General features: G+C 40.6%; 2 protein-coding genes across 6 annotated transcripts in view; both read left to right on the top strand.

Annotated features, from left to right (window-relative positions):
- Positions 1 to 2870, top strand: part of si:ch211-26b3.4 (connector enhancer of kinase suppressor of ras 2) — a 76213-nt gene extending 73343 nt beyond the window's left edge. For 4 of the 5 annotated variants that reach the window (XM_054791718.1, XM_054791715.1, XM_054791717.1 and 1 more), the window contains one exon: positions 318 to 2870. In XM_054791718.1, the coding sequence (XP_054647693.1) occupies positions 318 to 527 (210 nt within the window). In that variant the 3' untranslated portion in view covers positions 528 to 2870. Of the gene's footprint in view, positions 1 to 300 lie in introns of all 5 variants that reach the window. The other variant, XM_054791716.1, reaches the window with a different exon arrangement.
- A 902-nt stretch (positions 2871 to 3772) lies between these two features.
- Positions 3773 to 14712, top strand: apool (apolipoprotein O-like). The gene is made up of 11 exons (XM_054792037.1): positions 3773 to 3842; positions 4975 to 5073; positions 6194 to 6322; positions 6789 to 6843; positions 9233 to 9331; positions 10776 to 10867; positions 10968 to 11072; positions 11497 to 11695; positions 11833 to 12114; positions 13076 to 13177; positions 13655 to 14712. The coding sequence occupies exons 1-11, from the start codon at positions 3831 to 3833 to the stop codon at positions 13741 to 13743; spliced, it is 1263 nt and encodes a 420-aa protein (XP_054648012.1). The 5' UTR covers positions 3773 to 3830; the 3' UTR covers positions 13744 to 14712.
- Positions 14713 to 16460: the final 1748 nt, after the last annotated feature.

Here is a 16460-nt window from a genome sequence, read left to right as displayed (position 1 = left end):
AGAGAGGAATTTGAAGGCAAATGGTATATAAACACTTGTGTTTTGAATCTTATGAGCTTTGAGTAGCATTCGGGGTGTATTTTTCCAGAAGAATTAGTCGAGTACCCAACTTTTGGCACATTAAAACTGTCATGTTGAGTCAAAGGTTTACATTATGCGTTATTTGCTGATAATTTATTTTCCAATGGTGTGAAAAGTGCAAAAAATGCAGATCCACACTTTAATTTAGGTGTTTGTATAATTCTGAGAACTAAACACATCTATAATACATCAACTACTTTCCCACCCAACTGTCAACAGTGTAATGTCTCCTCCAGGCCAAAGAGTCCGAGCTGGCGGTCATCTGCGCCCTGCTGGAGGACCCAGGCCTGTGTTCCCAGACCTTCAGAGAGTGGAAGCAGTGGCACAGTGAGCTCTACTCAGACATCTGCCAGCTCAGCCCTGGCACCAACGGCCAGGACGACCTCTCCCCGCTAGGCGCTCCCGTCATGACCCACACACACTCCTTTATTGAGACCCATGTGTGAGACACACACACACACACACACACACACTGTAACATGTGTAAATATAGAGGGAACAGTCTGAGATATGCGTGTATGATCTTTTGATAACTCTGAGGACCCCTCAGGGTGCCTGTTGCATGCCTGAACAGAAACCATTAATCTTCTTTTGTCTGTGGAGCTCAGCATAAAGTCCACACGCCTGTCAAGAAGGAAATGGGAGGAAAAGGAGACATTTCGACATGTTTCATGTCCTTTGTATACTCTTGTTTTTGCTATTATTCTGGTTGATTTTAGGGGGAAGGGGCAGCTATGTAGCAGCAATACAGAGGAGAATCCTTTTCACCACAGCACTGTACTTTTGTACTGATGAACTTTGCACCCAGAGCCACCAATCCTCCCCCTTCTCTCTTTCTCTTCAGTTTCCTCACTGCATATCACGCTGATTTACAGGGACCTCACTGTTATCCCAAGCTGATCTGACAGGAGAGTGTGGGGAAAGTCAGCTCGGTGACTTTATTATATTATATGACTGTGAAAGGTAGCCATCAATGCTGGTTAATCACTTTACCAATGAAAACCACCGCTACAAGCATTGAGAACCATTTTTCTAGATACACACCATGTCAAACTGTGAAAAAGTTTGTCTATACAACAAGGCTCTTCTGATCGAGTGCAAACCTTTATTTTCTCTCCACCATCTTCATCTTCTCTTTGTAAGATTGTGTATATGTGTATACTGATGTAAATGTTTTCATTCCACTACCACTGTGATATGCGTTGTTGAGGTAGCGGAGGAAGACAGTGAGTACTGTATGTTTTGGAGCGGGTGCAAATTGCATTTTATTTTTTATTCTCAAACACGGAATGCAAGAGTTGTTTTCAGAGTCAGTCACTGCAAAGAATGCACTTTCTATATATCTTCATCTCATCGCCACCATCACAGGGTCTACGTCACATCGGCCTCTTTACCATCGCTGTTCAAATGATCAGGTACAAGCATTTGTCTCATTTTCTAAAGATTTGTGTACAGTCGACAAATATATTTAAACATAGATAAATATATAAATCTATTTACGTTTTGTGTCATAGATATGATGTAAAGTAGGATGTATTCTATGCCAAGGTTTTGCAGTGTCGCCCTCTTCACTCTATCGCTGACAAACTTGGAACAAACCCTGTCATCTACCTGAGTGACAGTTTTTTTAGTGGTATGTATTAAGACTGACCTGTAGACTTTCTCCCGGTGATGCGTTGCATGAGAACAGGCCTGGGACTGATTTGATTGGACAGGGTAAAAATATTGTGGGTCTTTTTTATTTATTTTCATGAGTGCAGGATTGATTGACTTGTAGTGCATGATACACGCAGAAGCACCACTGAAGAATTACTTTTTCATTTTAACGTTCAGACATTTAAGGGAATTCTTTCCTTTAAGACATGCAAAGTCGCACAACTGAAGGTGGGGTAGGCATTCTCTTTATCAGTATTTAATGCAATGAAGGACACTTTTTTTTACAATTTTCTTTCCACCAACAGAGCGACCCTAAGTTACTTACTGCATACTGTATATGGTTGATACCAGGTAGTTAAAGCCAGTTTTGTGCAACGTCGGCCAAGGACTCAAGGGCGTATCCCGGTTTCAAAGACTCTGACAGACATGTGTAGCACCTGCTGCATCCAGCATCCTGTACGTATTCTTCACATTCTACTGTTCTTTTTTTTTCCTCATCATATTACACACTTGTGTAATATCAAACACAACCCAGATAAAGTTCTGTTTTTCAACTGTTTATTTGAAAGTACCACAAAGAAACTAAGCGATGCAAGCACTTTCCCTGTGCCTCCCAACCCTCGCTTTGGCAACGATGGAATGACTTTACTGGAGTTCCAACACACACAGCTGGGAATACAGTCTCGGTCTGCAGACCGTTCAGCTCCTCTGCTGAATTGACAGCAATTTGTTTCAGTTAACGGAAAGCAAGTTCTGATTTGTAGTCACAGACTGTTATCACTCCTTCCTGTCTGTGTGTGTGGACCTGCAGAAACAGGCCTAAACGGGAGATTCCACTGTGTGTCCTTTTAGGGGTGTATGCCTCATGGTACATTGCACAGGTGTGTAAGATGTAAGTTGCACTGCAACATAAAAAAGGAACATATTGCTCTTTTTCCAAGGACGATATTAGCTTACTGTTATTCTGTACAATAAACTGACTAAAGATGATATTCAAAAAAGAAAGACAAGTACATTTATTCTTCCTAAAGTAGCCTTTTTTGGTTTCATATATATGAATATATATATTACAAAAAATACAGATTGTAAACTTATGTTGTTAAACTTTGACTCCAATAAACTGAATCCTCTGCACTATGAGCTCTGTTTTGTCAATTTCTGCCTCTTCTTGAAGTCACAGTTTTGAGATGCACACACCTGCCTTTGCAAAAGATAGATCAACAGATGAAAAGATGAGTATCACTGCAGAACACAAAATGCTGCTCGTTCACAAAAGCATGAAAGCTCCATGAAATGCAAATGTACACTGTGAATGTAGTTATATATGTGTTATATATGTATATACAGTATAGGTGTTAGATACAGTATATATACTGTATATACATATACTTATATATACAATATATAGATACATACACACACAGGCACACACAGTACAGGCCAAAAGTTTAGACACACCTTCTTATTCAATACGTTTTCTTTATTTTCATGACTATTTACATTGCAGATTCTCAAAACTATGAATGAACACAAATGGAATTATGTACTCAGGTACTACAAGAAAGTGTGAAATAACTCTAAATATGTCTTATATTTTAGAGAAGAGACTTTATGTCTATATTTTTTTGATAGCACTGCAAACCCTTGGTGTTCTCTCAAAGAGCTTCATGAGGTAGTCACCTGAAATGGTTTTCACTTCACAGGTGTGCCTTGTCAGGGTTACTTAGTGGAATTTCTTGCTTTATTAATGGGGTTGGGAACATCAGTCGTGTTGTGTGTGTCCAAACGTATGGCCTGTACTGTCTATAAACACACATACAGTATTAATAATTACAAGATATATCAAATGTTGTGGTTATCAATAGAAATTATTAATTATTTAAAAAATCATTTTTTTTAAGTTTCATACTATATACTATAACCTGTATATGTGGTGTGTGCATAGTACAGGAATACTGTAATATTTTCTGTAAATGAAATGTAAACTGCAGTACTATTTTTTACCATTAGATGGCAGCAGCGAACCGTGGTTTAGAGAACGCGAGGCTACAGAGCACAGACCCAGATGAAGAAGAAGAAGGAGCTGCGCTGGCATGGCGGCCAAGGTGAATGTTTGACTGTTATTGTCTTCGGCAAAGTTTCTGTTTAATGAATGCATATTGCGAATGAATATCTATACGGTGTATCGATGTCTAACATTCCGGTGCCATTGCTTGTCAGATTTAATTAAACCGCGTATTCATGCACTATGACAAACATCTGGTGGCTATTCCTGATAGAATTAAGTCAAGGCTAAGAATGTCCAGTGGTTTATTTAATTAGCTGACAGCAGTTACATTATTTTCGGATTATCGATCGGATCAATCTTGCAGTTAAACTGCACTGGATGCATTATCGTTAAAGGCCCGGTAAAACTTTGCTAATAGTTTTAGTGTACCTTTTTGGAACATACGTATGCGATTTCTATGTGAAAGCAGTTTTATTTAGTCTACAAGTGGGACGGGATCGACACAATATTAACGACCACATCACAAGCGTTCCGTTCGGTCACAACAAAAGACCACTGCATTTCTTCAACGCCACATTCAATAAAATCGAAACATACATCAACAGCTAACCTGTTGTCTCTGGGAAGCTATTATTGCCTTATTGTTGCATTATTTCTTGTTAAAAAGACAAGTAATTGTTTGTTTCAAGTATTGATTTTACTTTCAAGCAGCCACAGGTCACAAAATACCTCTGTAATGGAATATACTGCCCAAAAAAGGACACCACCTGGATTTAACTAACCAAATACTGTAGGTAAAAGCCAGCCTCCCATTGGTTAATTGCTGCACGGGTGATTATGTTTCAGATGGCAACAAGTTAAACAACCATCTCGGAAAAGAAATCCTCTGGTTGTGGAAAAGATGTTAATCTTTTGCAGAAGGGTGAAATGATTGGCGTGCATCAAGAATGAGAAAACATCTAAGGAGATTGCTGAAACTACTCAAATCTAGCACAGGATTGACATTGGGGAATCTGCGTAGTGGGTTGATTCTCCCATCAATACAAGATCTTGGCGAAAAATGAATGCTGACGTCTGGACAGAAATAAATGTAACATTGCAGAGGCTTGTGGAAGCAAAAGATAACGGCGGTCCAGCAAAAGATTAGTGTGAGACTTTTTGGACAGTGTATTTATGTGAGAAAAATCTTTTATTAAACAGTCTGACTTAAGAGTGTATTTTCTTCCCAGGTGGCGATGGTGGCCGTCCCGGCAGTGCTGGGCATAGCCTCCATCAGAGTGTACACTGTGAGTGAAGTGGCTACTGATGATCTCATCACTCGAGAGAAGGTACCCCCATCGATATTGGAGGAGGAAACTCCTCGCCATGTACCCTAATCCCTCTTAATAAATGATATATTTTCCATAGAAAACCTGTTTACGATCTTCTAAATATGGTTTTTAACACTATTGGGGACCTCTAAACATGAAATAACACCCCATAGTCATCTTTACACTTGCATTACCCAATATGGTTGACGTAACAGAAAATACGACATAATTGAAATAAATACTGCATAATATAACATAGACTCGCATGTTAGCATTGGGAGAGTTTCTTGTTGTTTTCTATAAAGTGTACTTCCTGCGGTGGCTATTGTCTCATCGATGTAATGTAATGGCAGCTGAATGACACCACGTCAGGATGGCTGTAAGTTGGCCAGCCTTTTTTATTTGAAATACTGTAGACACACGGCATTATGTCTTACAGGCAGTGGCTAAGTGGTTAGTAGTTAGCATGTTGGCCACACAGTCAGGAGATTTTGGAAGAATGGAATCTCTGTTTTGGTGCGTGCGTGGGTTTTGCTCCCACATTCCAAAAACAGCCATGTTAATTGGAGACTCTAAATTGCTCATAGGTATGAGTGTGAATGGTTGTTTGTCTGTATGGACCCTCCAATTGGCTGCAGACCAGTCCAGGGTGCACCGTGCCTCTTGCCCAAAAATCAGCTGGGATAGGCTCCAGCATATACCCTAGTGAGGGCAAGCGGCATAGAAAATGGATGGATGGATGGATGGATGGATAACTGTAACCCAGCATGCAGAACGTCACTGTCCGCTATAGCCCACACTAGCAGCTCAGATATACACAGTAAACCCCCACTTAGTGACCATTGTAGAATACTACATGTCTTTCAATGCATCTACTTAATACCCTATATTTGTCTTTTTGTTCATTTAACCATTTTTATTCATGGAATAGCTTAATTTAGGTCAATAACACATAAAGTTAGTTTATATATGTATGTTTGTGGGCTAATAACAGCCCATATTTAACCGTGAAACTGTGATATTTTATACATTTATTTTGAAAAAACGTCAGAGTGAATCCGTGAAATTTGAACCGCAAAGTGACAAGGTACACTGGATATGAAGTTCACACCTTAATAATGTCACATTTTGTCCTCAGCTGAACATCTACACCCCAGTTAGAAAATCTGCTGCACAGTTCCAGTCTGTTCATGATCAGCCAGGCCCCGTTGAGAGTGGCGTAACTACAGCAAGGGAAGGCCTATTACCCTTTGTCCATGCTGTGAAGGTACTTGGGTCTTTTGTCATCTTTTGCCATGTGCAATATGCATACACTCACACCTCCTACGGCTTGATTATCTTATACGCACTCATCTACTCTAAGGGCTAAAACAGAAACTAACACATACACTGGATGTATCGTGCCATCAACGAAACATTAGCCACAACACATAAACATTTTTTTACCACTAATCACACCTCTTTGCAGCTGCTCAATTGCATTTTCAACCCTGATTAGTTCTTGCGGTTGCAGAGCGCAATCCTGTATTCTGCAAACGCTTTTACAGGCAGCACAGCTCAAGAGTCACACAGGAAACGGTATTCGTGCAGTGACATCACACACACTGTGATAAGATTTGACAGTTTGGTCTAGCGGAAGGTGGAGGAAAACCGCCTAGAACCTGACTCGCTTGCGTGCACATCACGTTCTTGGAAGTTGTTTTCTTGATGGTTCTGTCCCATTCTCCCCACAGGGGGCCTGTGTTTCTGTGAAAAGAGGAAGTGTAAATCTTTACCACGCTGGAGAGGGTGAGTTGCTTTAGGTGCTGTACCTACAGCTTTCATAATCTCCTTTTCCATGTATGTGTACGGATGCATATTACATAAATATTAACACATCAGGTTTTCATTGGCCACTTGAAACATTTACAAAAAAAAATTATGTGTAAATACTGTAAATTCTGGCATATAAGCCGAACCGGTGTATAAGTTGCACATGTCCACCTCATAAAATGGCATATTGCGGCGCACGAGCCCTTGAACACCAGGCAGCTCTTTGACAGGAGACAATCATAAGCTATGAAAAAACTCACAACGAGCTGGTCAACCCATTTGAAATTGTAGGAGGTTTTAAATGGAAAAAAACAGCTATTTTAAAGTTTTCCCATAATGCATTGCGTTTGAAGAAAGCATGTTATTGGCAGTCCTGTGGCCTAGAAAATGAATGGGTGGCGCTGCAGTGCTGCCTCTGTCTACCAGAGGAGCCCAGAGGGAGACTGACATCATTGCAGCATCCCGGCAATCGCCAATGAATGCCTTGCACAGACCCAATGCGTTATGGGAAAAACATAGTTGGAGGCGCGGGAGAATGCGCCAAGGCAACGAAAGAGAAGGAAACAAAATGTAAAAAAACAGACTGAAAATGTGGCTAAACAGCAAGCTGAACACCATGACCTTTATCCCTTGTAACACGGCACTTACATACCACAACAACACATATGTTGCATCATCTCCTCCCGAATGGAGCGGAAGGTAACATTACCGTAGCGCAAATCAGTTAGATTAAGGTTAATGTACCTTACTAACATAACATTAGCCATGTGGAGGGCTAGCTTCCTCTTACTTAGGACTAATGTCGATGTGTGGCAGTTTATTACGATGGTAGCGTGACATCATACAGGGGTTATTTCAGAGAGCGTGAGAGTGACAGAGCGCAGCAATGTGCCTGCTCACGCAGCAGTAATTATTGCACGTTAATGTGGCTCAAAATCAGCCTTTGCTACCTCAAAATTAAGGCACACATATAACTCCATAGATGTGCACCTCCAAAAAGCGCTGCTCGTTAGGACTGACTGTTGTAACGCAGCCCCTCAACCACCATCGCTCGCCCATGCCAACAAGCCAATAACAACAACCAGCTCATTGAGCCGGCTAGCCTGACCCTGACGAAGATCTGCAAAAGTAGTGGTGCCCGAGATGCAGCCCAGGGGCCATCTGCCGACCATGGCTCATTTGACGTTGCATCACTGCAGAAACAAATTACAATTTAAAAAAACAGCAAAAATGTAAAAAAAAAAAAAAAATTGAGCAAAAGGCACAATGAGGAAAAAGCTGAAATGTAACAACCAATAATAACACATAGCATATTTAATGAGAACGCTTTAAATATCTATCACATTTAAATTGACTTTAAAAACCTTCCTACAAAGTAAATGGATATATGTAGAATTTAAATACATATATACAATATATATTTAAATATATTGTTCCCGGCCGAGACCAGAGATCTTGAGCTCAAAAAGGTTGGTGACCACTGGTATAAAGAAAGTGTGTTGAGAGTAATGTGTCCTCATTTTACTTTTAACACCGCAAAACTCAATATTTTACAATGAATGTTTGTTTCTTGTTTCTAGTCAGCCTGTCTAAGTTTAGGATTTATAAAAGCGCAGCCATTAATATAATGTAATATGTCATTTAGTCTTAGGAATGCCTTAGTTAAGTCATTATCATTTCTCTCCTTTTTCAGTAAATAGTTACAGTCAGGGATGGATAAATTCATCTACAAAAAGCACCATAATTCAGACCCACAAATTGTTCCTATGCACAATGTGAATTGAAGAAATAAAACGGTTGATTATCTAAAGAAATTAAACCAATTGGTCGTTCATTGTTTAGTGAAGTGTTTTATTTTCTCTTGAGTATTTATAATTGCTCCTTAACCAAGACATTTTTTTTTTTGATTACTCGATTAATTGAAAACATTTTCAGTGAAATAACAATTACTGAAATATTGGATAGCTGCAGCCCTACTTACTATGAATGAACATGTGGAATTATGTACTTAACAAAATAAGTGTGAAATAACTCTAAATATGTCTTTATATATTAAAAATAAATTTGATGTCTTCTAATTATTTTTTTTTGATAGCGCTGCAAACCCTTGGTGTTCTCTCAGTGAGCTTCATGAGGTAGTCACCTGAAATAGTTTTCACTTCACAGGTGTGCCTTGTCAGGGTTACTGAGTGGAATTTCTTGCCTTATTAATGGGGTTGGGACCATCAGTTGTGTTGTGTGTCCAAACCTTTGGCCTGTACTGTATAGCATTGTGTGTTTAATTATTGCTGAAAACAGACGCTGTGATATTCAAGAGTCAAAGGAGTATTTTTCAACCCACTGACTGTTCTCTTGTGTGTCTCAGATGTATACTACTACTTGAAAGATCCTCCCCCGGGTTTCCTGCCCAGGTTTGGCACCATCACCATGGCTGGCCTGCTTGGCATGCTCTTGGCACGCAAAGGTAACCTGATCCCAAGTCACTAAACTGTTATACACTTTTCTTCTAGTCAGTGAACTGATTGAACATGCGTACAAATAGAAGATTATCAGAAGCTGCGTAATAGTTAACTGTTCTAATTTAAGTGTGTGTTGAGCTTTAAGAAAATGTGTTCAGAACACATGGCCTCTCAGTTGTGCACATGCGATTGATTTTTTTTTAATTTTGAGTTTTGGACATAAATTAGAAAGCCTGAAATAGGATATCATGTGGGCTTACCTGGAAAGAAAGGCATCACAACACAAATCAGACACTTAAAAACGAAGCTATGAATTTTGTCAGTGAAATGTTAGACTGTTTGTATGCTGTATGATGTTTCTTATTTGCCATTTATAGCATCAAGTCGGGATGCATCTCATGAATAGTTTCTTGGTCGATTTAATCTGAAGCTTGTCGTTGTGATCAATCGAGTAATCGGTTAGGTCAGAGAGGCAAAAATGCTGATGTTTGTTGATATCTTGTTTTACCTGAAACACAATCGGTCTGTTTACATGGATGACTAAGGAAATTTAAAAAATAGTCACCTTTTTGAGGCAGAAATCAGAGGATATTTACCTAAAAAAAGATTAGTCAAATACCAAGATGGTTGTCAATTAATTAGATAATCGATTAATTCATGGATTAATTGTTGCAGCTCTAGCATCAAGTCAACTTTGCTTGTCTCTATTTCCCTTAGCTTTAGCCTTCCCTTTTTTGAATGTCACTTCATTCTGATATTAACATTGTTGATTGGCTTGACAACCTCACATGAGCAGTAAAAGCTAAACTAAACCAAATGCAATAATATGTAATAATTTTAGCTTTCCTTTGGAGCTTCAGTATGTAATTTACATTAGCTCAATTCATTAAGTATACACTGGCTGACAATGACATTAGTGTGTCATTGCCATGGAGACTTGGGGTCAATTACTGTAAAACTGGTGGAGCTGTCTCATGGGAACAGGACAGCCAGAAGTCTTATCAGACTGTGAACTATGGCATCGCTACTGTGAATGATGATACACGTAATATGGAAGTGGCAGTACTCAGGATTGGAATCGCGCCGCGGCCATCTCGTTTACGTTTGTTCCACAGCGGAAGGAGATACGAGCATCTTCATCACATACACACAAATAGAGAGGCAAAAGTGTGCAGTGAGACAAATATAACGCTTAGCAATTTGGAAGGTCTGATTTTTTTTTTTGAGGTGGCATTTTTATGATGCAAATGTGTTACTCTTTTGAATGCATACTGTTTTGAGAAGCTTAAATGACCCAGCAACTAAGGAGAACTATGTTCTTCGTCGTGGAAATCCGACCAGAACTGGATTCACGGGACCAAATGGGGGGTTAAGTTACTGTTGAAATAGTCCACTGCTTTTTTAAAAAAAAATTAGAAGATTAATTAATGTAGTCAAACTGTGTTTTAGGCTCTCGTTTGAAGAGGATTGCAATTCCATTGGGTCTGATGAGTGCTGGAGCCTCAGTGTGCTACCCCAGCCAGGCAGTGGCTGTCTTTAAGGTGAGCATGTTTTTCCATGCATGTCTTGTTGGCAACCATCGACAACAACACAAAACATTCATGCAACAAACCACTCTGGTTTTGTTCTCTTGTTACCAAGGTGACAGGCAAGAAGATGTATGCTGTGGGCCAGTGGAGCCATGCTGCTGTGTCTTCACTGCTCACCTCCAAGTCCCCAGAACCCGTTCTTGCTCCGCAGCCGCAGGTTATTCATACCTTTTTAAACATTTAAACGGATAATGTTTTGTGTGTGTTTAAAGTAAAGTTAATACCACTTTAAGCAACAGTGACCCATTTTCATAATTTCCCTTTCAATATTTTGACATCTTTGCTTTTTATAAATAGTTTGAGGTCTTAAATGTATGGCCATTTGATGAAATATCTTTGTCAGACAATAGCGAGAAAAAATGGTTAACCAGTTCATCTGTTAATTGGCTAACTCGGTCAGTGTTTGAGTTAGAATTGAGTATTGGGAGAAAGGTTTGGTACTAAAAAGAGCAATGGGGCTATGATTTTTCAACCAGAAAAATGTACATGGATAATAATACCAATAATATCATATACAACATATATTGTATGCTGTTTGAACAGATTTGTAAATGTCCTTATTTTGCTTGCATATTTCACAGGCACCTCCTGTGCAACCTCCAGAGGCTGCAGTGGTTGACGAGCCTCGTCATGCCTCAGAGCCAGTCTCAGATGCTGAGGCAGGATCAGTGGAGTCTGTTCCAGCCTCTGATAAACTCATCATCGCTATCACAGCAGAAGAGGTGCCAGTCACACTCGCGGAGATCTTTGCCGAGCAGGTCCCCTCAGAGACAGACTCAGGTAGAACAGATATTGATCTCGGTCTTCCCGCGTCTCAGTCTCTATTTCTTTATCTCACATCAATCACGTGTGACTACTGTGCTACTCCCCACCCAACCCCCACTTGTGTCCTCATTTTGTGCCGTATCTGATGTCAGAAAAGACAGAGACCGCTCCTCTGACAAAGGAATCAGTTGGCCCTGCTCAAAGCGAGGAGACTCAGCTCTCCAAAGAAGCACCAGAGGGCGCCCTTGCTGCGTCTGAGGCTGTCTCCATTGCATCAGAGGCCTTTATTCCTGCATCTGACGCCATCCCCACTGAGACTCTGCCTAGCGAGCCCACACTGTCCAGTCCAGACCCTGAAACGGGAGAGTCTGCTCAAGCCATACCAGAGGTTTCTGCTTCCATACCTACTTCTGAGACCTCAGAGGAACTACCAGGTACCACTTATATTTTTGACTAAGCTACATAAGGCAATTACCCCTGGCTACATGAATCATTGTAACAACTTCCACCGCTAAAGTCCCAACAAAGCTCTATTCCCAGTCACTTCCTGCTATTGCATGGTTGGATAACATACGATTGCCCCAAAACAGAGCCATCAAGAATTTCTCTAGCTTCCAAAATATGGAATCCATCACAGAACTATACTCGGACTACATGATTCATTTTAATACTTGTGATTTTAGGAATAAGTAGTAGTAATAATAGTAATAATAATAATAATGGATTAGATTTTATAGCACTTTTCAAGGCACCCAACAGGCTTCATAAGAAAGTAAACCCATTATTCATTCACTCCTCAGTCACACACTGGTGGTGGTAACCTACATCTGTATCCACAGCTGCCCTGGGTAGTCTGATGGAAACGTGGCTGCCAATTCATGCCTACGGCCTCTCCGACCACCACCAAACATTCATTCACATTTTTTATTATGTATTATCCTAACTGATCTTTTTTTGTAGCACGGTTAGTGAGTGAAGGGTACTTTTATAGTGATTTCACGCACACACAATAGAACCCCAAAACATGCATGTTAGGCTAATTAGGGAGCTAAGCTAGGGCATATGTATGTATGAGTCGTGCTGATACCAAACTTGATTGATTTTGGTGTCAGCCGATACTCACTGCGGCGATATTGGTATTGTATCGGATGTGAAAAAGTTGTATCGAGACACCCCTAATGTTGCACCCGCCCCAAGCAATTCACCGCCACAAATAGATTGCAGTCCTGTGGGAGACTGCCTAAAGAGGACAATCGGTATAGAACATGAATGGATGAATGATCCATTGTTGTTCTATACGGCATCGTTCTCATAACGAAGTTCGGTTTATGTACAGCCAGCCAAAGTACCGTATTGGCGACCATGGTGCTGACCTGTCGGTATTGTCACCACTAGTGCCAGTTGCTGAGTCCAAAGAGGTGCCGACTTCTGTTGCAAAAGAGGAGCTGACACCAGAACACACGCCCGCTGAACAGCCTACAGTAGAACCCAACAAAGGTACTGTGTCATTTGGTCATTCGACCTGTTAGACTGTACACCAATGAGGGTTTATTCCAAACATTCCAAACATTTTATGTCTTCCCGAAATTCCAGAGAAGACAAAAATGTGCTGGCGCTGGTTTTTGTGTGTGCAACATTTACTCCTAATGATTCAGACACCTCACAAACATCTCACATGCACGCACATGGGGAGAAAAAAATGCAGAAAGTTTTGTGACTGACAGTTTTACCCTCCTAGCCAAAAACACACCTGACGTAGTTAAATCTGTGTTTTGAGATTTTTTTGTCACTCACACTTGTGGAAGCAGAGATCATTTTTGGTTTTCTTTGAGTTATTAATAAGTGAATTCCTGCCACAGCAGCCCTACTCTTGGTCTTAGCGATTTTGTTTGTCAACATTAAATCAACGTTCTTGATCTGGAATGTTACCATTTATTATTTTTTCCTCCTTTCTGCACTTCTCTTGCCCATCAGGGGGCTGTGGCTATACAGCAGATCCTGCACTCTTGGACTTTGGCCAGTCCAACCCAGAGGACGAAGACCTCTACAGCACTCGCAGCTAAAACTTGCTGTCATGCATCTGATCCAGCCTAACACACACACACACACGTCACCACACAGCAAAAAGGGTGTTTTTTTAGATCCTGACAACACTGTCATTCCTGCCACTACGGAGCCCCAGAGGGGAAAGGGAGAAAAAAAAAATTATGGGTAAAAAAAAGGACAGATTTTTGCGAGATCTCGCTGAACTATTTACCTTAAGAGCATTGTACTTCCGCTACTTCCGTGTTCAGAGCAGAGGTCTGTGTTGAAACTTCATATTAAGAGGAGCACATTCATTGAGTTTTTAATATGATTGCTTACTTATAGGACCAGCAGGCTAACCAATGTATTTCCTTTCGAGTACTAGTACTCAAAGAGATGTTTCCAACAACACTAGCTTGGGTGTTAGCATTTTACTTTCAAAAGACGAGCCGAATAACCATCACAGAATTGAAACCTTGTTCTTATACTTACAGTATCACTTTATACCGCTACACTTTATTCATTCAATGATGCCTTTCCACCCAATTTTCACTATGTGGAGGCGAGCTGTGACCACAAGTGTGTCCTGCAGCTTCACATAGTTTTGCGTTACCTCGCAAAAGTTTTGCAAGCTCCCGCAAAAATCCGGCTTTTGGTTTGTTTTTTAACCCGTCTATTTTCTTTTCTCCTTGTCCCCTCGGGGGCTTCGTATGCCACACTATTTCTATCTCCTTCACTAAGTAAAAGATAAGTGAAAATGTAGTGTTTGTGTGGAAGGATAGATGTGTGCATGTGCCCCACAGATGGCGGATTGTATAATTGTCCCACACTCTTTGATAACTGCTGTTGTGTTGCAGTCGTGCACAGTTTGTCATTTAGCTCACTGTGATACCTGGGAACAGCTTCTAATCATAAATATTTGGACATCAAGTTGTGCAATTTTGTTCTTGACAAATATCTTTTCACTTATTGATTCAAGAAGTGAAATAAATGTATATTTTTCATGATTTGGTGTTTTGGTTATCTTACACAAAAGCCAAGTGCTTTACCAAGGTCTGGCTGTTTAACCAGTTTCAGACCAGCCTTCCTTAAACTTGCAGTGATTTTTCTGTCTCGACAGTCCTGAAGACTTGAACGGTATGAGCTAATATGGCTGAGTCAGCCATAAGGTCAAAGGTCAGGTCATGAGTTACACTTTTTACTTTAGCTCTCTCATCCGGGCTCTATTTGACAGTAAAGCAAAGATGGCCGCATGTGGCTACAGTGTGTCAGACTAACAGATTTTTTCTTTGTTGTCTTAATTAATATTCTTAATTAATAATTCATGTTCATATTTATTGATATTTCTGATGTCCAAAATGTTTGCAGTTGATTCTGTGAAAGGCTACGTGACATTACGACGCAGACCCGTCTTTCTTCTGACCACCTTTTTACTCTCCAGTAAATTTTCCGTATTTTCATTTTCATCAAACAAACCTGCACGACTCTGAGAAGTCACTCGTAGCGCAGACAACAGTGTACCCTCTTCTGGTTCCGGTCAACAGCGCTCAGCCTTCTGGGTAACGTGGGATATAAACATTTACCAACACGTACCGCAGGTGACAGCAATCAGCGAGGACATTGGAGCAGCGCTTTGGCAAGTGGGATGACTGGAAAGATTGGGGCGTCTGCCAGCCGTTGTATCATAACGACTGTCGTTTTGCACCACAACAGAGTGAAACTGCTCTTGCCTGAGCATGCCTCTACCTTAAGAGGATAAATACTTTGGATCTTCAAACCAGAGCTGTCCTATCTAGTCAGACTAGAGCTGTCCAACCTCGTTGTTGAGCATGAACTGAGACAAGACAACCTGAGCGGTCCAGTTGTGATCGATTCAATGCCCTGAAAGTATTGCTCAAAACAGGTTGTCATGCTCCCTGGTCAGGTGTTACCTGTTCATCACAAGAGGTCATAATCCTTCCCTCATACTGCTGCATATAATCTACCATGTACACTTAGACACAGAAGAGTTGATGGAACTAATATTATCCCCATCAATCAGCGTCTCATCTCAGTGACTGGAACAATGAACGCTGCTGCCAGCCTCATTTCGTGCCGCTCCCATCCCCACTGTCAGCCGCATCGATCTTAAATGTCGCTCATCAGCCAACAGAGGCAGCAGTAACCTGCAATGTTGACGCAGAGCCTTCACTCACATAGGAAATCTTTATTCTTCTTGACATCAGGCTCTCTGCTATGTTAGTTTTTCATTGCGTGACTGTACGTTTGTAATCTGTCATCAAGGCGTCATCTTTTACACAGCGCGGCGTGTAGGGCGTTATGGATGTGGCTCAATCATCTGCTCCTGTGAAAAAGGAACGAATCATCAAAGAATACCATATTTTGACATTCCTTCAGTCAAAATGTTGCAGTTGAGACAAAATAACTTGCAAAAGTTCAACAACAATGCTGTTATATTTGATGGCGTGAATAAAAACTGCGATGAAGAAAATCAGTTAATGCAAAGCGGAAACCCAGAACCATTGGTTCCGCCATTCCAAATCTTTACCATTCGTACTCTTGTGAACGTTGACATTAACCATTAGTATCTTTGACATATTCCTCTTTACACTCAGGGATCTGCCAAAATTGATGCATTACAGGGTAATAGATTCTGTATTATGTGTCTTTCAAAAGGACCCGGCAAAGCGGGACATTGCCACATCTGCATCACTGTGGATCATACCTGTCAACATTTGTATTTGAAAATAATAGA

Source organism: Dunckerocampus dactyliophorus, chromosome 11 (assembly GCF_027744805.1).
Source record: "Dunckerocampus dactyliophorus isolate RoL2022-P2 chromosome 11, RoL_Ddac_1.1, whole genome shotgun sequence".
Classification (NCBI taxonomy): Eukaryota; Metazoa; Chordata; class Actinopteri; order Syngnathiformes; family Syngnathidae; genus Dunckerocampus; species Dunckerocampus dactyliophorus.
This window is presented reverse-complemented; position numbering and strand designations above follow the sequence as displayed.